The 23092-nt window shown below is 32.9% G+C and overlaps 3 protein-coding genes across 9 annotated transcripts; 2 read left to right on the top strand and 1 right to left on the bottom strand.

Annotated features, from left to right (window-relative positions):
• The first annotated feature begins 955 nt into the window (after positions 1–955).
• On the top strand, positions 956–6776 carry LOC123914593 (probable E3 ubiquitin-protein ligase RZFP34). 5 transcript variants are annotated; one of them, XM_045965800.1, is made up of 14 exons: positions 1029–1256; positions 2343–2703; positions 2799–2875; positions 2972–3562; positions 3652–3739; positions 4386–4445; positions 4564–4596; positions 4883–4960; positions 5121–5164; positions 5484–5524; positions 5625–5707; positions 5865–5956; positions 6043–6154; positions 6358–6776. In XM_045965800.1, the coding sequence occupies exons 4-14, from the start codon at positions 3387–3389 to the stop codon at positions 6466–6468; spliced, it is 918 nt and encodes a 305-aa protein (XP_045821756.1). In that variant the 5' UTR covers positions 1029–1256; positions 2343–2703; positions 2799–2875; positions 2972–3386; the 3' UTR covers positions 6469–6776. The 5 variants fall into 5 exon arrangements, with proteins under 5 accessions (XP_045821765.1, XP_045821769.1, XP_045821760.1 ...); XM_045965797.1 differs by having other exon boundaries at positions 1059–1256; positions 2132–2703; XM_045965809.1 differs by having other exon boundaries at positions 956–2703.
• A 1231-nt stretch (positions 6777–8007) lies between these two features.
• On the bottom strand, positions 8008–10502 carry LOC123914586 (FCS-Like Zinc finger 10-like). The gene is made up of 3 exons (XM_045965789.1): positions 10331–10502; positions 8796–9721; positions 8008–8517 (listed from the first exon to the last, which is right to left on the bottom strand). The coding sequence occupies exons 2-3, from the start codon at positions 9713–9715 to the stop codon at positions 8364–8366; spliced, it is 1074 nt and encodes a 357-aa protein (XP_045821745.1). The 5' UTR covers positions 9716–9721; positions 10331–10502; the 3' UTR covers positions 8008–8363.
• A 6183-nt stretch (positions 10503–16685) lies between these two features.
• Positions 16686–21476, top strand: LOC123914564 (endonuclease V). 3 transcript variants are annotated; one of them, XM_045965768.1, is made up of 9 exons: positions 16686–17098; positions 17185–17431; positions 18346–18408; positions 18577–18616; positions 19242–19306; positions 19548–19664; positions 19851–19979; positions 20612–20667; positions 21100–21476. In XM_045965768.1, exons 1-9 carry the CDS (start codon positions 16869–16871, stop codon positions 21113–21115), a joined length of 963 nt encoding a protein of 320 aa, XP_045821724.1. In that variant the 5' UTR covers positions 16686–16868; the 3' UTR covers positions 21116–21476. The 3 variants fall into 3 exon arrangements, with proteins under 3 accessions (XP_045821724.1, XP_045821731.1, XP_045821737.1); XM_045965781.1 differs by having other exon boundaries at positions 16716–17098; positions 19851–19975; XM_045965775.1 differs by lacking the exon at positions 18346–18408 and having other exon boundaries at positions 16707–17098.
• The last annotated feature ends 1616 nt before the right edge of the window (positions 21477–23092 follow it).

The raw sequence follows: 23092 nt of genomic DNA, 5'->3' as shown, positions 1-23092 counted from the left end.
CACCGGTGTAAGAAAATTGAATAATGCTAGCAACACACTCTTTAACAAACACACCCCAACACACTCTCTTTTATTGGTTGAAATTCACATGGGTCTCATAAAAAAATGTGGACCCATATAACTTTAATGGGATCCATATAAAATTTAACCAATAGAAGAGAATGTGTTAGAGTGTGTTTGTTAAAAAGTGTGTTGCTAGCACTCCTCAAGAAAATTATGAAAAAATCTTATAACGGATAACAATAGGCTAATGTTATGGTGGACCACTTTCACAAGTGGTTCACCGTAGACAAGTGATCTACCGAATATGAATTTTACAAAATTTATATCATATAGATCATCTATAAAAAAATTTAGAAAAATTAAAAATAATTTGATATGTTATCGATATCCATCAAGATTTACGGTATTTAATAAACCGTTAATCTTAATGGGTCTCAATAACATATCAAATGATTTTCAATTTTTCTATGAATGATTTATATGATATAAACTTCCGATCCAATAGTATATTTTATAAAATTCGTATTTATTATAATGTTATTCATGATTGATCTACCATAAACCACTTAATGAAGTGATCCATATTATAATTTAACGTCAACAATACTCTTACAAAACCCACTTGGGGTTGGTCGAGTGGTGTTGGCTTGGGCCCTTGGAGTATGCTCCTCTCAAGGTCTCAGGTTCGATTCCCACTGGTGTCAATTTCGGTGGGCTAAGTCCATACAGAGCAAAAAAAACTCTGGCTTTAAATGGGGCCCCCGCAAGTGAGCGGTGGGATTGGTCCCCTTGGATTAGTCGGTCCTAAGACCGGATACCAAGTTTTCAAAAAAAAAACCAATACTCTTACAAAATTTAATATTCATGATCGTTGTAATTTATTTTACTTACAAAATTTAATATTCATGATCGTTGTAATTTATTTTACAAATATATTTTGAAATTTTGTATCGACGTGGTAGCCACGTCAACATAATCATCCGATACGAAACCCAACGAGATATTTTGTGACGAGCTGTCACTACCAATGGATAATCATTGATTACTCGGTCGCTTTCAGTTCGTTTTCGTACACACAACCTCCATTTTCGAACCCTCCAGAATAGAATCTCTCAACTATATATATAATAAATTCCTCTCAATTTCGATTCCGTCTTCAATCAACACACTTCAAAATCCCAAAAGCGCGTACGTGAAGATTGGAGCTCCGATATTAGAACATCGATCGCCGATTCCGTTCGTCAGAGTCGAAAGTTCGTTGTTGTTCTGTCATAATTCAATTTCCATTTCTTCATTTTTACTCTTTCTGTTTTGGATTATGAAATTGTTTTGAGTGCGATTATTGTGTTTTCTGTGACTTTCATAGCTTCTTTGGATTTGATTCTGTTGTTAGGTAACGTAGCTTTGGTTTGATTTTTATGATAAGTTTGAATATTCTGATTGTGATGTTGTTGTTTGTGAATTTTGTGCAATTTTGGAATTTTTTGCTTGTTTGTTGTGGCTTTTTTTGTTTGATTCTTGTGTTTGCTTCGTTTTATGTTATGTTTATGTTTGTTTTTGTGGTATATAACACAATTCATTGTTATATGTGTTCCAAGGCCTTAGGTTGTAAGCCTTGAAAATTTGATTAGGAATTGTTAAGCATTTAATTATGAGAAAGATTAAGGAAAACTATGACAATTGGTAGCTTTCTGGAATGTTTGAAAAATAGGACTGATTGGTTCAACTGGTTAAAGTTTAACCCCCGGTTGAATCATATAGACGTAGGTTTAAATTGCAGTTGGGTTGCGATTTTCCATGTTGCGCGGTTGATGTATATCCACAGTGCTGATTTAGTAGACATTGAAAACCTTGATGTCTTGTAGTCGCTGACGCTTTTTTGCAAAAAGCTTGAGCCGTAACTCAAAATTCGACACCTGGTTTGGTTAAATATCACAGGCCTCTAGTGGCTGATTATAATTTATGACACGTAATAGTTTGTGTTTCAAAGTAATTAATTACTTGTTTGTACGCAATTGTTCCAGTTATATAGATGAATGACCTTAGGGAAATAATATTGATTGATATGTGAGAGCGAAACGTTAGAAAATTCGAGAGAGATGAATGATTATATACTGTATCAGTTTAGGTTATAGGTAGAGAAGTCTTTCGGAGGGCATCTGAAGTGGAACTACCCAGTTGTAGAATGCTTACGCTGGGAAGATACGAGTCTGTAAATTTGGGAGAGAAGAATGACCAAACAAGTGCCGGCAATTTTGTTTCAGATTTTGATCCATCTCCAACCGCAGGAAGCAAAGAAATCACTCCTTTTAATGCCTTGCCATTCTGTATTTCTGCAGTTGCATCAAACAGAATCTTAACAACATAGACAACTATGTCTTTTGTCAATGCTTGTTTCGTCTAGCTTGGACTGTCAGAGTTTGGAGCCAATTTCGATGTTGTTGGAACCTCGTACGGGTGGGATATCCTTTTTGCATAATTCACAGAAACTGTCTATTTGTTTCTTTTTCGGACATCAAGAAGAATGACTTTGATGCTAGTTTGGCTCACATACAATCACCCTCTTGTATTAGCACCGGTTTTTCCTTCCTACTTCCAACCGTCTTTTTGTCCAAGTTGGAAGACAACCCTGCTGCAAACCTTCTATGAGATAAGGATTATCTTAACATAGTCCTTGGAGTAGTGTGAATGTTCAATTTGGTAATTAACATAGTTCACTTTCAAGTTTCAAGAGATGTAGTTATTAATAAGAAAAGTGTTAAAAGTTTACCCCAAGGGAATCTATCATTGTGCAGATGATATGGAGTGATTATATATTTGGTTTTGGTAAGTTTCGGTTTCTGGAAGAGTCAATGCTGAACTACATTTTAAGGTAGGTTCGTCCTTTGTGGATAATAAAATCAACACAAATACTATATTTTATTGTCTGAGATGCATTTTATTGAGTGTTTTATTGCTTTCAAAATAGGTTGAAGTTTCTTTTGGTTGCCTCCACTGTAGTTGGATTTGATTCTGGGAGTTCTTCAAGGAATCAAGTGTCCGTACAATGCTAATTGTATTTACTGCCGAAGGCTGTGAAGAACCCCAGTGCTACCTTGTAATATGTGGAATTCTTGTATATAAACTTGTATTGTTGTGTTCCTCTCTTGGGGTAGTGGTGTTTGGAGCTTCATAAAACTATTTGTGTTGCTGATTACAATTGGTCTGCTGCAGTATACAAGAAATCAACACTGCGTTTGGTGTTTACCTGGCTTGATGGGGTGACTAAATATGCCTTTAGAAGTTTTAGGATTATTTCTAAATTTGTTCCTACATGCAGGTCCTTAAGCTTACTTCCTACTTCTAGATATAGTTGATAATCTTATTTGAGGATAGCTTGTATCATGGGTGAGGTGGCAGTGTTGCACTCCGAACCTCTGCACTTCGAATGCAATGACACGAAACATATGATAGAAGAAGACGCTTATCCTGCAAAATCAAATCCGGAATCCTTTCCTGGAGAAGAATGTCAGTCTATAAACAAAAATGATTTGCAAGATAAAGGATATATGGAATATGGGTAATTACTTGTTTATATGCTCTTTTCTGGTTTTCAAATTGTTGCATTTCTTGTTCTTTTTTTTTTATAAAGTTAGGCTCTATTTGCAGATGCCAACATTACCGTAGAAGATGCCGAATCAGGGCCCCCTGTTGCAATGAGATTTTTGATTGCCGCCATTGTCACAATGAGGCGAAAGTGAGTAAATGCCTAATCTTTTTTGTTTTTCCTTTCTGATAATAATATGTTGCATATATTTAATCTATGATTGTTGCTTAAATGATATGGTTCCATCTTATTTCATATTTAAAAGCCAATCCTTTCCCCAACTGTCACTGTCATTCTTTGGTTTCGTGCAGCATTGACGATGTTATATGAACACCAGTCACCAGTGTTGTCAATCGTGGGTTGTGTAAAATAGTGGTTCATTTAAATTCCGCTACACAACAGTGCTGTAGACCACTATATCCACTATTTGACAACATATTCTACTAGATAGCATATTCTACTATATAACCGCTATTTAACAAAACTAGTGTCCACCAAATTATTCATAGTGAACATTTAATTGTCATTGTCTTCTATTTGTCTTGGCCTTATTATTATGGAAGTCCTCCGTTTTTCATTGCGGTGTGATCTATCACTTTCTATTTGAGTTTCACTTTCACTTTAGATGTATTTTTCTTACTTATGTTTCTCTTAAACGGCCCTTGATGGTCCATGCAAACCAGTCTCATTGCTTATGTTTTATGACTTCAGAGTGACCATGATGATCAATTGTTGCATTGCAATATTCTTATTTTTGGGGAACTTACTTTTATTTTATTACCATGCTTTTCTGCAGAATGATATCAATGTAGATTATAAGCATAGACATGACATGCCTCGACACCAAGTCAAACAGGTATTCTTATTTACTTGGACGTCCTTAATTGAAATATCCACAAGTTTTTGAACCTTTTCATGTTATTTCTCGCTCAAGGTGCTCCTTAATGCTAATAAAATAATTTTGATATATTCAGGTGATATGTTCACTTTGTGGGACTGAACAAGAGGTGAGTTAGAGTTTCTTCAATATTTTTATTATTTTATTGTTGTGATACTGATATAGAATTTATAAAGGAGGATGTAAATATTAGTTTGAAAAACGTTGAATCTTTATTATCTATAACTAAGAAAGAAAATCTCTCTGCATAGATTATATACATGTAAGCACATGCATAAAGAAAATCTTTGTTTGTTCAATGAATCAATGAGTCTGAAATTTTAACATATACACTTTGCTTTGAACGTCTGAAGCTAAGTTATTTTCATGTGCTGATTTTTACCACTTAATTTCAGGTTCAGCAAAACTGTATTAATTGTGGTGTTTGCATGGGCAAGTACTTCTGTGAGACATGCAAGCTCTATGACGATGATGTGAGTATTAATCCTTGGAACAAGGTTCCTTTTTATTTGGATGTAGTGTTGAATATATTTTCTTATTCTGTATTTTAAATGATTGCTTGTAAGTATAGACCAGTGAGTAACTAAATTTTTGGAATAGTACACTATCTTATATTCCTTTTATATGATGCAGATATCTAAGCAGCAGTACCATTGTAATGGCTGTGGAATTTGCAGGTATGAATTGATAATCTGGAACATAACAAATTGCATCATTATGAGGCATAGTAACATGTTTCAATTGAGGCTCGCTTTTTTTTCATTTGTCTCTTATTATAAAAACTGAACTAGCACTTAGCTTTACCCTGATTTTAGGGATTTTTTGGAAAAATGAAAGTGCAATACCATATTTGTTCTTAAAACATTTTTAGCTATTTGCATTTAACTTTGATCGCGTTGTTATAATGTACATCTTGAAGCTGTAATGTCGTTTTCTTTTTATTGCCTTGACTGTGTCAAAACTCAAAGTCATTGATTTTGATATATTTTTGCACAGAACTGGTGGACACGAGAATTTCTTCCATTGTAATAAGTGTGGTAAGTGATATCACTTTTTTCCTATGCTTAGTAAACTAAGTAGCAATTTCATAATTATAAAATGCGCTGCTTGTTTGACATTCATGATTTATTTGCATAGGTTGTTGCTACTCAACTCTGCTGAAAAACAGTCACCCCTGTGTGGAAGGAGCAATGCATCATGATTGCCCCGTTTGTTTTGAGGTAACACTACAACTTTCATGGTCTAGTACCAATTTAGATAAACTTCTGAATAAGTATTTACAAGAAAAGACATTAAAGAATTGTGTAATAGTTATGTAATTGTAAGTATTTAAATTGCTGGAGGCTGATTCATGTGTGCCAAAATTGATGATTGCAGTATTTGTTTGAATCAAGAAATGATGTCATTGTTATGCCATGCGGACATACAATCCATAAAAGCTGTCTGAATGAAATGAGAGAACATTACCAGTGAGTGCTCACACAGCTCCTAGTCTCCTTACTTCTCCATATCTTTCTGAATATTTTCCTTATTCTTGTATTTGATTGTATGTCAGGTACTCATGCCCTCTCTGTTCGAAGTCAGTCTGTGATATGTCAAAGGTTTGGGAGAAATTGGACATGGAGATTGCTGCTACGCCAATGCCTGAACCATATCAAAATAAAATGGTCAGTTCTTTTTTCCCCCTATATGATTATTATTTATGTTAAATATTGGTATTATTAATGTCTTATTGTTGTATGGAGGTATATATGAACGGCGATTGAAGAATCAGTGGTTCTCCTCCATTATGCAATGAGAGAGGCAGACATGGTTTGTTTTATTGGCATCTAAATTCAAGGGAACTAATCACATTACTCTTAACATGCAGGTCTGGATCCTGTGCAATGACTGCGGACAAACTTCTCATGTTCGGTTCCATTTCGTAGCTCAAAAATGCCTCAACTGCAAATCCTATAACACTCGACAGACGAGAGGATGAACAAAATTGGCTTTTAATTATGCATTTGTTTAATAATGAAATGAAAGTTTCCATTTCATTTCGTTTGATTTATTTTGATTTCCTCTCTTAGCTACAAGGATGATGTACACTTGTGGGAATTTCAACAGCTTAGACACAAAGGAATGATGATTCTTCATTTTGATTTTGTGTCGGTGAGTAACGAGTTGGTTCGCGTTTGGGAATTTGTCATTTGATGGATTAGCTCTCATTCTTGTATTATTGAAACGTGTAATATTTTTTATTATATTAGCTATGCAAATCAGTAGTATCCTTGCACTTTCGAGTAATACGCTAAAATTTGTCACATCGAGTAAAAGGACCTCTTGCACCACTACCCTACCATGTCCCTTCATTACCATTTTCATCTGCAAATTTCAAATAGTTACTACGATTGTCATATTGCCCAGATGTGAAAGCAAAGTACAAGTATGTCAATAAAAAGAGATGAGTTTTTGTATACGATAATCTAACTTGTGAGCTAAATTGTTTCAATTCATAACAAAAACGTCGAAAGCTATAGAGATGTAAATGTAACAGCGTTTATTAGGCCACATACTAAAGGACCATAGCACGTGATATTCATTTTTTGGAATGGAAATTTTGGAGGGAGATTATGACTTGTTTTTCTTTTCTAAATTAAGCAAATTATAAAATATTGTTAACCCGAACTAAAATATTGTTAACCCTAACTGAGGGAGATTGAAATGTTATAGTATCATCATATCATCATATACCATAACTTTCCATAAATTGATCGTTGTAATTTGCAAACTTTGTTATGATCAGACAATGATATGAATCCTTCAGGTTGTGTCATGTACACTTCCTCTTTTAAAGATCTCAAATACTACCTACTCCTTCAAAACTTTCCGTGCTGGTTTATAGTAGCTTCAAAACACCCCAATATATAATTTTATTTATCCTTTTTTGGTCACAATTAAGAAAAATTGTTCTTTCCCAACACTGCACAACTAGGTAGTTGCTTGTTTCAAAGTTGGATAAAAATCATTGGACGAAACTAATTATTTACTGTAAGCTTGAGTGAAAGTGAGTACATCTTTCTGTATATTGATCAAAATGAATCAAACGTGTTCATTCATTTCAGAGTACCAATTGCTCTGCTGAGGTTAAACTGAAAACCAACTTCTAACAATACACTTAAGTTAGTTAAAACTGAATTTTCCAGCTAAAGTACAACTAACCGGAATTAAAAAACAACCAAGTTATTGTGATCTGTGAAACACTGGCACAAACATTGACACTGAGGCATACACAGACACCAATAATAATACGAGAAAATAAAATTGATCATGTATAATCAAATATATTAATGGTATGTCGTTGTGTTGGTATCGGACGCCATGATCCGAACACCACACATACTTGCAATCATAAGTGTCGGTGTTACAAAGATTGTGATTGATATTCTGATTTACAATCCAAAATACGTCGGAAAGGAAACAGTTTCAGATACATTACAACAGTAATATATTAGATTCAATCAAAAACTTGTTTAGGTTGCACACATAGATTCTTAGACATAAAGTATGAAAAAACCAATTACAACAACAGGGTAAGCCATGAAAAATGAGCTTAAACCCTAATATGTTTGCATTTTCAAAAAGCATACATAACCTATCATATAATTTCATAACATATTTAGTATCATAAAGTCATATACCAAAACCAAATCTAGCTGAAGAGAGTCACCATCCACTGAGACCATGAAAGCCAAAACAAAAATCAATGGCAAACGCAATGTACAAAACAATCATCCATGGCTGCTAAAGCACATAAAAACAGCTCCTTTCAACAGATGATTATGTGCGTTTATTTGTTTCACGGACTCGGTGCCAATGGCAGAAAAAACCTCTCTATTCAGCAGTGAAGATGCTAGATCCAACAAGGTCTTCACCAGATTCCAACTCCATGAAGTTGTTTTCAGGTGGTGCATTGGATTCCTCTAGCTCCTCATCAATCATAATCTCAAGGGCGCGGCAAGTTAAACTGCAAAATGCTTTTTCGCCTCTGCAAGAAGATATCATAGAAGCCAATCTTAGTATCAAATTTTACACATCGAATAAACTTTTAAAACCAAGACCGCAATCTAGGATCGAGGCTGCATTATATCACAATCTTCAAGGATCGAGGATGCATTGATTGCATTTGACTGCGCTTTCAAAGGATCACAACACAAAATCAAGGCCGCATTAGCAGCATTTGACTGTAGTTCCCGAGGATCACAATGCCACAAACAACAACTATTATCACAAAACAAAAGAGTTGCAACAATATTAATAATTTACCTATATATGTAAATATCTTTCCCCTCTTCAAATTTCTTGTTGCAATTGTCGCAGAAAACTAAAAAGCCACCACCAAAGGGATATTGGTTCGGAGTCTCTAATTTGTCAACCACTGGAGAAAGCAAGCCCTCCTTCTCTTCGTTCTTATTTTGATGTTCTATAACATCGTCACCAGCATGAATTTCTAAGATGCAGTCACAGAAAATATGTGTTTTCTTCGGATTAGGACCGTGCGAAATCACACATGTATAGTCCTCAGAATTTTCAATCTCACTTGCAGATAGAGACACAGGTAGCAATGTGTTTGGATTCTTGCTTTCTCCGATAAAATGAGGGGGTTTCAAACAAAATTTTCCACATTTTGAATTAAAGTTAGAATCTTTAATCGGACTATAAAAGTCCAATGAACAAGACATTGATTTTCCAAAGGGTAATTCATGTTCTAACAATGGTTCACCGATTTCAAAAACAACATTGGACTCAGATTCATCCTTTTGGAAAATAGAACTATTTTGTGTATAAGGAAGCTTAAAAAAATCATTAGGTAAGGACTTAGAAGCCTTAACAGAATCCAAACAATGATTACAATTAGGAACTTTAGTAATCATTTGAGGACTAGGATTAGGACTAAGATTACCCTTATTAAACTCAGATGATAAAAGAACATTCCTAGAAAATTTGGAACAATCTTCCAAAGAATCTATTAGACTTAAACCTACTTTGGAACAGTTCCAACCTCTTTGTGGACCCTCATTAGGTGGTGATGTTCTTAAAGGGTTACCTCTATTTGAAAGCAAAGTAACATCTAGTGGTGAAGTGGGGCTTCTAAGGGAATCAGAATCTAAGCCAAGTCCTACATAGAGAAGTGATTTTGGAGCTTTGAAAATTGATTCTCTTTTCTCATTGCTCCCCAAAGCCATTTCACAACCTGATCAAAACAGCACAAAATCAACAATAACAATATGTACCAAAACAATAAAAATTAATTATTATTATAATAATAATAATAATAATCAGAAAAATATTTAAATTTAAATCAATGTATAATGCTACATGTGCATATTATTATAATTAAAAAATGGGTTTTTAAGTTATAGATTTAGACTTTGAATGCAAACAAATTTTGGGTATTTGGTAAAGTCTTGTAAAGTACTATTCAATTTGGGGAAAACTTAATCAAGAAGAAAATCAAAAGAAAATAAAACAAAAACAGACATAAAAACAAAAACTTTACAAAACATTTCATGAATATGCATAAAACCCATTAATAATACAAAGGAAAAGTATCATTTTTTCATAAGGACAAGACAACCCAAATAAAAATTTTAAAAATAAAAAACTAGATTATTATAATAAATTAAAAATCAAGTAATATTGTGAAATTAATAAAAATGTATAAAATGAAGAATATGAAAAATAGATAAAAAAAAATCAGTAAAAAAAAAGTAGAACAATGCAAGAATCAAGATTGTATAGTAATGAGATATGAATAATGTTGATGAGAATGGAAAAGAAGAAAAAGGATGAAGAACTAACCTGAGTAATTTTTTCTGTATGAGTGCTCTAGAAAGTTCAGAGAGATGATAGTACAGAAAAAAGAGGTTACAAATGAAGTAATAATAAAATGATGAGAGAAATGTGAAACTTGTGCTTGTGGAGAGAGAAGAGAGAATTCAATTCACTGTGAGTAATGAATTTGGTACAAAATCACTTTCTTTTCTATTTTTTCTCTCTGCGCGTTACTACTTTGTTTGTTTGGCGTGTCATGTACAAAACAAAGTTGTAACTTTCACTTTGATGCTGACATATGTTGAAATTATGTGTCATAATGCCACATAACCATAAAGTTCATCTTATATTCATTTTTTAAAGTTGAAAAAAAGGACAGATTTTACAATTAAACTTTTTTTACAAAATAATATAATAATTAGGATAAATGTATTTGTCTTCATTTTTAGGTTTTATAGCTACTACTATGTACATGTACTCTCAACAATAATTAATCTATCGAAAATTTGTAAGCAGAGCTCGGAATAGGTCAAGTCGGCCTACATGGTCTTAAGGTCTAGTCTATGTAGGTTCGGGTCAAACCAACTTATTTCTTTAAATAAATTAGATCAAGACTCTTTTATAAGCCTATTTAGTTAAATAGGTCAGACTGCAGGCCATTAAAAAAGCGTTTAAGCCTACTAGCCAACCTATTTAAGTTAATATGAATTATATTTTTATTAATATTATTATTTATATATTAAGACTTACTTTGATTAAATTATAAATTTATTAACTTTTTCGGTAGTTTAAGTTTATTAATCTACATTAGTTTTTCACATATATACATGTATTATTATAAACTAGAATTAAAATTTGATGATATATATAGTCAAAATCTCTAAAATATCATGTTAAATATCAAAGAACATTGATTTATTAGTTCATAAGTATATTTAAAAATAAATATAATTAATTATTTAAATATGTTCATGTGAAATAGACTTTTAAACAGACTAACAGGTCACATAAGCTTTCAAAAGATCAGACTTAGGCCTAAAAGATAAGCCTATGATAGGCCACAGGGCGGGCTCAGACCTTGAATTTTTTGACAGGTCAGGCTCGGGCTTGGCAAAGCCTAGCTCGGCCTAGCTTATTCCCACCTCTATTTGTAAGCATATATAAAGTGGATTCTTCAACCTCAAAACTCTTGCTAGAAATTATAATTAAAGTCATGTTTGCGGGTCTTCTCGGCCATCATCAAGAAATGATATTCAGCGTTTTTTAAATTGTCAAATAGTTTAATGGCTACCAACTAGGGTCCTGCATATAAAATGTAATATACTTACCAACTGAGTTAAGCTCACGGAAACGATTTTCACCTTCTCTACCAATGTTATAAGACATAATGCTTTATGGTCAAACTATTTGATATTTCTTCTTTTCAAAAAAGACCAACAACAAACTAACCATAACACTCGAAGGTCAATGCGCGTCTCTTTACCAATAAAATAGATATTGAAAAATTGTGATACATAATCGCTCCACAATGATCAATAAATTAACCATTTTCAAATTTTAATCCAAAGAGACGAAAACATATATTACAAACAACTACCCATTGATATATGATGAATAATTTCAGCGAATTCATCTTTATTTTATTTATTAATTAATAACAAGCGAAAATCCACTTAGGTTGGCCTGACGGTTTAGGTTGGCCTGATGGTATATTGGTTTGGAGCCTGCGAGTGTGTCCCTCCTTAAAGTTTCAGATTTAATTCTTTCGGGTGTTAATTTGAGTAAGGTAATTTAGCTTCTTCAAAAAAAAAATTAATAACAAGCGGACATATTGTTCTATAAGTATAGCTCAAATAGTAGCTACCAAAAACATTATTGAAGTGGTCGGAATTCAAACTTCAAATTCCACATTTCTCCATATTTAAATGTAAGAGTCTAGTTACCTATTTGAAAAAAACAAAACAAGCGGACATATTATTTTGACCAAGACATTGAGTACTGGTGTCGATTTTATTTAGCTGCTTACTAATTTTGATCCCAAGTTGCCGAGCTTACACGAAAACCACAACATGCAAAATGACACATCATCGATCATGGAACAAAGTTAACCCTACCATGGTTAACATCACTAACCTGGGGTTGTATGTACTTCTTTCTCTTTTTTTTGTTTACAACTGTTGTTTGTTCCAATTCAAGATTGGGAACATTTTTTGTTTACAACATTTTCTCATATCAAAATAATTATCGTCTCTTTATGTGATATGTTATATAGTTATAAATTTTAGTTATATAGAAATCGTCAAAGAAAACTCTTTTTTGTTTTTGTTTTTCTGTTCTAGCTTCATAGGTTCTAGCATTGCAGTTAGCCAACCACCATTAGTTTTTATTTATGCTTACTCTTTCTTTTTTTGAATAAATTAATTTTTTCCTAGCAATGAGTTAAATAAGAAGTTTTCTTGTACCAAAAGAAAAAAGATTTCTTGGGCCCTCGGCCTTCTTTTGTATATATAAAAAAAATGTTTTCTCTCGTATATCACTAGAGGTATCATTTCATTTGCATGTGTGTTGCAAAATGATTGGCTTATTGTTGAGTGTCACTTTATATTGTTATTCTATTTTTTATTTTCGTTAGTTGATTAGTCATGAAAATATCTATTTAATTTAATAGAGAACGTTGAATCACAATTTTTATTTTTGGCACAGTAAAGATTGCGAAATTTAATCTTTCAAGTAAAAAAAATATTAATCTGAAAAATTGAAAATAGACAATTAATTTAGTATTTTCTTCATGCAAGGAAGTAAAGAATGTTGAGCTGTTATGTTGTTTAAGATTGTTCAATCAAAGATATCGTTAATTATAAATATTTAGGTTTTTTTTAGTAGTGTGTACTCGAGATCGCAATGTTTGAGAAATAAATTAACCTTATACATATATCATTTTCGCTGCACAACACATGAGTTCTCAAGAATTCATGAGATTTAGGTCAATGTTGATGCTAATGTGAGTCTTTATGTCTTATATATAAGGGATAAAAAGTTAGATGTTGAGATAAGCAAATGAGAAAATACATACATACATATATATATTTAATGTTTTAATATTAAAGCTTTGGATTAAGATGTAGCGTTCAAATTAACTAGTGTTTGTTCTTAGTTTAATATGATGATTCACTTCGGTATTTTAGATTTTTCAGAGGTGCAAACAATAGTATCAAAGTTTGGTTCAACTTAGTTGGGGAGTGCGAGTGGTTTCCTAGTGTTAGATTAAGGATGTTGAAAGTCACACGTACACTTGAGGGAGATAATGTTGATGTGTTAATTGTGAGCTAAAAGTCTCATATTGAATAAAAAAAATGTAAATGTTGAGCTATATACATATAAATGAGAAGATTCATATATCTAATGTCTTACATTTTAGGTTAAAATTATTTGGGAGTATGGGCAGGGACGGATGTGGGGGGTGGCAAGCAGTGGCCAAGCCCCCCTCCCCCTTCTTACATGTATATATGTTACATGTATTCAACTCAATTTTAACTCTACTACAAATACAATTGTATTAGTATGTTATAAATCAAAATATTCGACTGAGAGGGAAGAATTAACTTTGTGTACTTTACATATTTTCTAACAGAGAATAATCAATGTTAAATGACGATGAAAAATTCATACTTATAATATGATAACAAAAAAAATTCACGTCGACATATTGTACACAAAAATAATTTTTATACATAAATTCATTAATTTTATTATTTTACTATTTTTCGGACGAAAGAATTATCCAACTCAACCAACATTTCAAAAAACATTTCAAAAATAATTCCAAAAATAAAAATGAAATTTGTGGGCTTTACACATATGAAATTGGATAATGAAGTGTATTTGCTTGGTGGTGAGAGGTTATTAGGAACAAATTTTGGTGGCTTTTCTAGTCAAGTTTTTCATTTATTACAAAATAAAAATTAATTCATTTGAGTTAAAAAAATGTGCCCACATGAATTATCAATATGGAAAAAGTTCTCCAATGGTAGCAAAAATTGGGACTGATTATGTTTGTGATTTGTGGAGCACCATATTTTCAAAATAAGCATACAATATTTGGTAGTTTTGAGGTTTATAATTTTAGTGAAAAATATTGGGGAATGTTAGGTCATCTTGTTTTAGGTAATAAGTTACTTATTAAAGATGACACTGGAAAAGCTTATTTCTTTGGAACCAAACTTCGCACTAAATTGGAAATATTAGATGAAAATGTGCTTAATTCTTATTTGGAAGTTGGCTTATCATTACCAACAAATGGAATTAGTGTGTCATTTTTTCCTGAACTTAACAATAATTTTCAACTTGTTATTTCTCGTGAAGGATTTGAAGATGCATATGCTATGATTATAGATGTATCAACATGTTCACTAATGTATTATCAATCTCTAAAGGAGATTTTTAAAGGGCGTTATCCCGTTACGAAAAATGGGGACCGTCTCCGATTTTTTGGAGGGAGGAATATATTTTTTTTATCACGTCCGAATGATCAAATTTGTTTTATTTGGATTGGGTTTGATCACCATAGAAGGTTACATCTTTTCATAACTATATTTGTTTTGGAATTGTTAGATAATCTTACGATGATGATTTCTTTTTTATTTTCAAGTGCTCTTTTTCGTCAAAGAACATCTTCAAAAGCTCAAGAGACGACATTTATAAAAGCTCATATATATTGTTCATACTTTTGATTGCATTGTGCCAAATGTGAAGACTCCAAATTATGTATTTGATGCATTCTTCTATTAAAAGTGATTAAGTTTGTTTGAATAAGATTAATTTGTTAGAGATTTATTTCGGTCATTATATAAAAATAATGCACTAAGATTATTTTTATATTTATCTTATATATTTGATTCCTTCTTCTATTAAAAGTTATTGGAGTTGCTCGAATAAAATTTGATTAAAGTTTTACTTGAGTTATATAGAAGAGTATATCCACAATGGTGATATACATATTTATTTATTTATTTATATTTTATGAGTTTCACTTATACGCATTACTCATTTATAATGTTTAAATAATATTAGTATTTATATTTTTATAAACAATAATTTATTACATTTCAAAAATAATCCTACATATAAAAACAAGCAAGTCCTACAAAAACATGTTTTAGCAAAAAAAAATAACGGTGGTCCCACAGAACCTCTCTTTACTAGTGAGTCAAAATTTTCCCCAATAGAATACCCAATGGCAATAAGGATATTTATCATGTCTCTTAGTTCATTGGAGCCTTTTTTCAGAAATCAGAAGGTATTCTTAAACTAAATGTGGATGATAGTTTTTTAGAAAACTTCTTATGCTTGGGGTTGGTGGGGTTGTTAGCAATCTTGAAGGTGATCGGATGGCTGACTTTTCTCACTATGAAGTTGGTGGTGATTCGTTGTTGGTTGAGTTGCTTGCTATCCAGATGAGACTTGAATTTTCTCGCAACATTGTTTGTGAGAGTGATTGTTTGGAAGCTGTTAAATTATTTAATGCAAGACAAGATCATACCCTGTGCAGCAGGCTAGACCTGATGTGACCGGGCAACGTACGACTACTGAGATTAAATGGACCAAACCGGCCAATGGACGAGTGAAATGTAATATTGATGCCTCTTTTTCATCGCCTATCAGCGCTATCTTGGGTTCATGAATTAAATTTAGGACCGGTGGATTTTGAACTTGACTCGAAGTTGGGTGATAGATGGTTTCCATTCAAATAATCATGATGTTACGAAGTTTGGAGAAATCATCTCACATTGTAGAAGACTTTTCAACGCTTTTTATGTTAACTCTAGTGTTGAGTTTATTAAGAGGCAAACAAATGAGGTTACTCATAGTTTAGCTAAAGCGGTCACATGTGTAGTTGATCCCCAAATATTGGTTGACAAACAAAATTATATTTAACACTTATTGATTCATAAAATGTTATGAACTTGTTGTCTTAAAAAAAAAACAAACATATCTTGTACGTCTATGCTACATACATTCTTTATTTAGAGATGTTCTACATGAGATTGATAGCACTACAATAGTACATGTTCATAAAAAAACAAAATATATCCGCAGCTTTTATGGCAAATGAAAAATCACATTCAAAGTTCTATGTCGAGTGAAATCTCAATCTAACTTGAATTACCTCATTTTGAGAGATAAACTTAAAACTTAAATTATGTTTGTTTCTTCTTTTTTTTCTTTTTCCAGTTACTTTTGGTTTTCATCCTCTACCATAAAAAACCGTGACAAGAAAAATAAGGAAAAAATTAATTTTTTATTATTAAAATTAAAACGTAAAATATAAAAAATCCGAATATTCGTTTTTTATTTTATTAATCGAATATTCTTTATTTTCTCAATCATCTTCATACGTACCTTAATTATCTTCGTCAAATTCAAAATAAAAATTTCAAATTAATAATTCCTCAATTAACCTTCATCCTCTTCATCTATGCAACATCCAAAAGAAAAATCCCAAATTAAAAATTTAGGGTTTGATTAAAATTCAAGAAAAAAATAAAACCTTGTTTCCTTCCATCTATGGCACGCCTTCTTCTGTGCCAAAAAGCAACAACCCGTAACCACCGTTGTAAGCCTTTGCACAGAGCACTGCAATTGTACGGCGTTTCCGTCGTCGGAATTTTTTGCCGCCGATCTAGGTCAATTTCAATCCCTAGAACCAAAGCAATGGAAAAATCATCACAAACCGAAGAACAATCACAATCACACGATTCTTCAACTTCATCACATGATCGCCAAAACTGGAAAACGTTAGTATTTCAAAAATCTACATTTCCAAAATTCAAAGTTTTCATCTTCATTCATAATTCATAATCAATCTATCTTTCATTTTCAGTGAGCAAAATATTCTGAAGGAAAAATTGATCACAGAGGATAATTTCACGTGGAAATTACCACCAAGTACATCACAAGAATTGAGATACGTTGGTGGTTGTGATATAAGCTTCTCAAAACATGATCCATCATTGGCTTGTGGTACACTTGTAGTTTTGGATTTTCACACTCTCGAAGTTGTTTATCAGGATTTCTCTTTGGTTACTTTGAATGTCCCTTATGTGGCTGGATTCCTTGCCTTTCGAGAGGTTCGGCTTTTTTTTATTTTCATTTTTGCTTCAGTATGCACTTAATTTAGGAATGTATATATAGAAGAGCTTATTTGAATATATATTAGGTTCTGTTTGGTTAAAAGTAGCGGATAGGTGACAGTGGATGAACTTATAATAGATAAGCTAGTTGACAGTTCATTGCGTATAATGTAGCAAATTGAATTTGTAGTGTTTGTTAAGGTTCACATTTGAAGTTACTGATGAATATAAAGTAACATAATATATTTTAATTTAATATTTACCAAGATAATAAGGGTAAAATTGAGAGAAAATGATAAGTTATAAGCTATAAGTTCAAATGCTACTTGAAGTAACTTATCAGAAAACGATATGATATAAGTCGGTATAAAATGAAAATGTTATAACTTATAAGCTTGTGAGAAGATATTGTTACCAGACATATATATTTTGATCATATGAGATTATAAGCTATCCGTTGTAAGCTTGAAATTGGCCAATCCGGTTATAAAGTAAGCAGATAAATCAACATACAAGAACACAACGATTGATCATAGTGTTCAGTCAATTTGTGCATTCGTCTCCGAAAGTAGAGTGACTGCTATTGTTTTCTATTATGCCATGCCTCTATCCACTTATCAACGAATAAGAGTCATACTCAACACGAACATAATGCATTTTTTGATGATTTATTTGATAATTATTTATCAATTGGAAAATACATCTAATGAATTAAAAATAGAAAACATGCATTGGATGATATAGCATTCTAGATTACTACTTTATCTTGGGAGTATTAAATTTGTTGCAATTTTTAATAAATTCTTCCCATTACTTTTCCAGTGATTAAAATATTTTACTAGGATTGATGGAGTTATTTATTCTTTTCTTTCTTTCTGTTTTTGGGTCTAAAGTATCTCCTATGAGTGTAGGCTCCAGTTATTCTAGATATTCTGGAGAAAATGAAAAGGAGTGATAATCCTTTCTACCCTCAGGTAATTGTTGTGTTAAAGAAATAATTCATATGAATTTGATGCATTAGGAACTTGCTTGTTTTTCCAATATCTAGTATTCACGTTGCTGGTCTTAATTTTCTGGAAATTTATGTTGTTTTTGACGTAACTGATGTTTTCATCATCTGGTTATACTCGTGTTGTTTACAGTTGCTAATGGTTGATGGAAATGGAATACTTCATCCCAGAGGCAAGTCCTCTGTATAGGAACATTTTGCATAAAAATTCGCATACTATTCTTTTGTTTTTAAACGATTATTGGTTTTTTCTCTTCTTAAAAGAGTCATATGATTGAACTTGGCTTTTATGGAAGGTGACATACAAAGATACTCCTATTTCTTTTTGACAAAACAAAGATACTCCTATTGTTATCTGGAATGTTAGGAGCCTCTTGTTCTTGTTGCTGTTCTGTTAGACTAATAGGGTATTGAATAAAACATTTCAGAATTAGTAGAATGATTGGCTGTTGTTTAAATTTTTTTATCAGCTTACAACATTGAATATAGCAATCAATGTTTAAAATGCTGCGAACACTAATTTTACTCAACACAGAAAATTACCAGTTCAGAAAACCCCATTATTTGCAGTACTAACTAATTTTACCATTTCAGGCAATAGTTGATAGGTTATACAAGCCAAAGTACTTTTTATCACTCAATTTCTGATGTTAAAACTTCTTATCCAGCATGACTATCCTGAGAAAGTTGAAGTCATTTTAGGCTCTTTACATGTATTCATGATTGTGGTGACAAACAAAATTTTAACTTGCTACCTGTGTTTGGCAAATTTGGGCTTGTTGCCTTTAACTCTTGCAGGTTTTGGCCTGGCCTGTCATATTGGAGTTACGGCCGATCTTCCAACGATCGGAGTTGGAAAGAACGTTAGTATTTACAATCTCACTAATTTATTATGTTATCATCTCTAGAGTTGTGGCACTTCTTTTGTTTTTTTTTAATTAATGTCACTATAATGGTCAACCTTTATAAAACTTCACACTCTTCTCCATAAATTTATAGTTTTTTAAATCATAAATTTAGGGATTTGATTCTATGTTATTTTTGTAGTTAAGAATTAAGAAGTACCGAGTAGAAACCTAAGTTCTATAGCTTTATGTGTTCCAGTTGCATTGTGTGGATGGTCTCAATCAATCTAGAGTGAGAAAACTTCTTGAAGCCAAAGAAAACACTTCCAAAGATTTTGTTACTTTGGTGGGTTGCTCTGGACGTACATGGGGAGTGGTAAGAATTTGAATAATGACACTTGTCCTTTGCAAAAAGGCTGTGCCATGCTAATGAAAAGCAAGTTATAAAGCTTAAACTTAAGTTGCCAAAATCCAGTTCCATGTGTTTCTACACTTTTTATTGATATATTGATTCAGCATGCTTAGTTTTTTCCTCCTTCTTTCTTTCCAACCTGTTATTCAGGCCATGAGATCTACACAGGGATCCGTAAAGCCAATATTCATATCAATTGGTCACAGGATATCACTCCAGACTGCCACTGCGATTGTTCAAATGACTTGCAAGTATCGTGTCCCTGAGCCAATTAGGCAGGTGAAAAAATTTGCCATTTTAAAAGAATGTGATATCTATTTTATACATACATCTACTACTCCCTCCGTCTCAAATTAAATGTGACATTTGGGTTGTGCGGCGTTCTTAAGGAACTGATTAGTTGAGTTGATTTCAATGGTAAACTTAGTATCATTTGCTAACCCCCTTATTAATTGTAGTTAGTGTAGTAGAAACAGTAGTTAGATGAAGTGAAAAATGAAGTGAAATTCAATAAATAAGGGGTATATTAGTGGAAAATAAGCTAGTATTAAGTCTTTTCTTGTTCAGAAGTTGTTGCCAGTTTATTGTAATAGGCCACTTCTATATTTTGGGACTCACGCAGCCTTAGATCTGTTGTCTGGAGACATTGGTATTGGTTCTACTCGTTCTCTTTCACTTAGTAACTGAACTCAATATCTGTTAATGCTCCATAAAATATTGCTGTATCACATTTATAATTATCCTCATTACATGTTAGGAGTTGATAGGTAGACTGATTTACTGTTACCCCAATTGCTGGTTTTCATCAAGTAACTTCTTCCAGAAACATTTTCTCATTAAAAAGGCATTTTTTCAAATTCTTGGTTATTTGTAAAAAATAAAGTATGCTTACACATCTATTTGAACTTCAGGCTGATATAAGATCCAGAGACTACATTCGGAAGTTTGAAATGAATCCCAAACTGAGGTAATTTCACTGATATTGTACATTTTTTTCCATCACTTCTTGAACACCTAACATAATGCCAGCACTTGCATCATTTTACGTTGTTTATTGTTTAAGTTGTCAAAAGCGTAGTAAATTTTCAAGTGCAGAGATGTAAATAAATAAACTCAAGATTATGTATTATATTACTTGACACAATCTAAATCCTTAACCCGTATCGGTACTATCAGAGTAGTGTAGTATACTTACGGTACTAAATCTACTTGCAGTAATATATGTAGTGACATGGAAGTGTTATTCAATAGTTTTTAGGAGTTTATTGTTCTGTTATTCTGTTCTAACAGAATCTAATTGCCTTGGTCTTAGGAGAGTGCTTCTAGCACCTCTAAATGATTGTAGGAGTACTCTATAATTTATTGAACTAACTCCCAAAGTTTTCTTTCATAATTGTAGATTGCTTTCAGAATGAAAAGTTTGGCCAGATAAATGGACATGGAGTTAGCTATGTGAGATGATGATAACAAGTTTGGCTAGTTGGCTCAAGGGACATAAACAAACTTGATAAAACCACTTTAAACTAATTAAATACAAAGATGGGGAACCTTTTTTTATGAAGATAATGTCCTATGAAAAAGCTTTAATTTAAAATGAAAAATACTGGTCAGTATACTTTGTTCATACATGTAAATGTAACATAGCTAATCTATTACTTAGGTCACCTCTAAAAAAAAAGGTTGGAGACCTTGTAGAAGAGAAGACCTAAAGCTTTTGTAAATGTAACACTTGCTAGTATATAATAAGGATCACATTGATTGTTTTGTTTGCTCTCATGATGACAATTTTATTTGGTGTTTCTCAAGCATTTCTGGTTTTTCTAATAACAAAGCATTTAACTTGTGATTATATTAAAACCTATTGAATGAGGATCCAAATAATAATTGGTTAATTTTTAGAGATTTTAATATCATTTTGTCTCGATGAAAAAATTGGAGCAATCCCTCTAGACCTCAATCTTACTAACACTTTCAAGGATGCTCTTAATAGCTACAATCTTACGTACTGACCTAGGATTGTTCCTATCCCCTCATATGTCATGTCATGAGTGTGTATCTTATACCGGAAACAACTATAAAGGAGATTGAGAGGATGATCAACTCTTTTTGGTGGGGAGGAGGATCAAGTAATGGAGGAATTAAGTGGCTAGCTTGGGATAGAATGACATACCCGAAAGCATATGGAGGATTGGGGTTCCGGAATGACATACATCTATTCAACATGGCAATGGTGGCTAAGCAAGGTTGGAATTTTATGACAAAACCAACACTCTTGTGGCCAAGGTGTATAAGGCGAGGTACTTTCCTAACTCTTCTTTTTTAGCATCTCATCTCGGAAACAATCCAAGCTATGCTTGGCGTAGCATATGGAAATCACGTCAAGTACTTCCAAATGGTTTTAGATGGAGGATAGGAGATGGTACTAAAATTAATGTAATGAATGAAGCATGGTTAAAGAAGGAGGATGGGAAGTGGATGCAATCACCACAAGAACAAGGTGTGTCAAATTTGTGTGTCAAACAACTTATGCTTCCAAATGGGAAAGTATGGGATAGTAACAAAATTCATACGTTATTTCCTTTAAATGTTGCTAACTTTATACTAGCTGTTCCCTTATTTGAAGACATCGAAGAAGACCATTTTGTGTGGGATGGTGATTTGCATGGAAATTACAAGGTCGAGTCAGGTTACAATTTGCTTATTCAATCAACAATTGATTCCGTGAAGGCTTCACAAGGCAACGAGGATTGGAAGTGGCTTTGGAAAATTCAAGCACCACTAAAAACTAAACACTTATTATGGCGCATTTGCAAAGGGTGCTTACCAACAAGAATGAGGCTGAAGGAAAGGAATGTTCAATGTCCAGCGAGTTGTCCTATATGTGACAGTGATGAGGAACGCGAATGGCACTTCCTGGTTGATTGTGAGACAAGCAGACACGCGTGGCAAGCTGCTGGTATTGAGCACATCATATTTCCACACGTGCAGCAAGCAACAACAGTAAAGGAATGCATTCTGCAGTTATGTCAAAATAGCAATCACCGAGAAGCAGGAAAGGCAGCCATGTTGGTCTGGGTACTATGGAATAATAGGAATAATTGAGTATGGAACCAGGCAAAGGAACAAGGACAGCAACTCGGTATAAAAGCAATGAGTACGTCTTTGGCATGAATGGGAAGCAGTCCAGACCGTCTGCAGCAGAGGCAGCAACGGCGAACAACAAGAGCTACTGTCTTGACAGACTCCAACTCAAGGAAAATACAAATGCAACGTTGATGCGGGCTTTCACAATGATGCAAGGAGAACGACTGCAGGATGGTGTGTTAGAGACCATAGAGGGCACTTTGTATTGGGAGGTAGTTCTTGGATCCATGGGAGATGTCAACAAATGA

Source organism: Trifolium pratense, linkage group LG1, assembly GCF_020283565.1.
Source record: "Trifolium pratense cultivar HEN17-A07 linkage group LG1, ARS_RC_1.1, whole genome shotgun sequence".
In the NCBI taxonomy this organism is placed as follows: Eukaryota; Viridiplantae; Streptophyta; class Magnoliopsida; order Fabales; family Fabaceae; genus Trifolium; species Trifolium pratense.
This window is presented reverse-complemented; position numbering and strand designations above follow the sequence as displayed.

Coding starts and splice junctions, on each gene's coding strand:
- LOC123914593 (XM_045965809.1), top strand. CDS start 3,387: ATGGGTGAGGTGGCAGTGTTGCACTCCGAACCTCTGCACTTCGAATGC. Junction 4,961..5,120: donor GCAAGCTCTATGACGATGAT/GTGAGTATTAAT, acceptor TATATGATGCAG/ATATCTAAGCAGCAGTACCA. Junction 5,165..5,483: donor AATGGCTGTGGAATTTGCAG/GTATGAATTGAT, acceptor ATTTTTGCACAG/AACTGGTGGACACGAGAATT.
- LOC123914586 (XM_045965789.1), bottom strand. CDS start 9,715: ATGGCTTTGGGGAGCAATGAGAAAAGAGAATCAATTTTCAAAGCTCCA. Junction 8,518..8,795: donor AAAGATATTTACATATATAG/GTAAATTATTAA, acceptor ATCTTCTTGCAG/AGGCGAAAAAGCATTTTGCA.
- LOC123914564 (XM_045965768.1), top strand. CDS start 16,869: ATGGCACGCCTTCTTCTGTGCCAAAAAGCAACAACCCGTAACCACCGT. Junction 18,617..19,241: donor TGGAATACTTCATCCCAGAG/GCAAGTCCTCTG, acceptor TAACTCTTGCAG/GTTTTGGCCTGGCCTGTCAT. Junction 19,665..19,850: donor CTGGACGTACATGGGGAGTG/GTAAGAATTTGA, acceptor CCTGTTATTCAG/GCCATGAGATCTACACAGGG.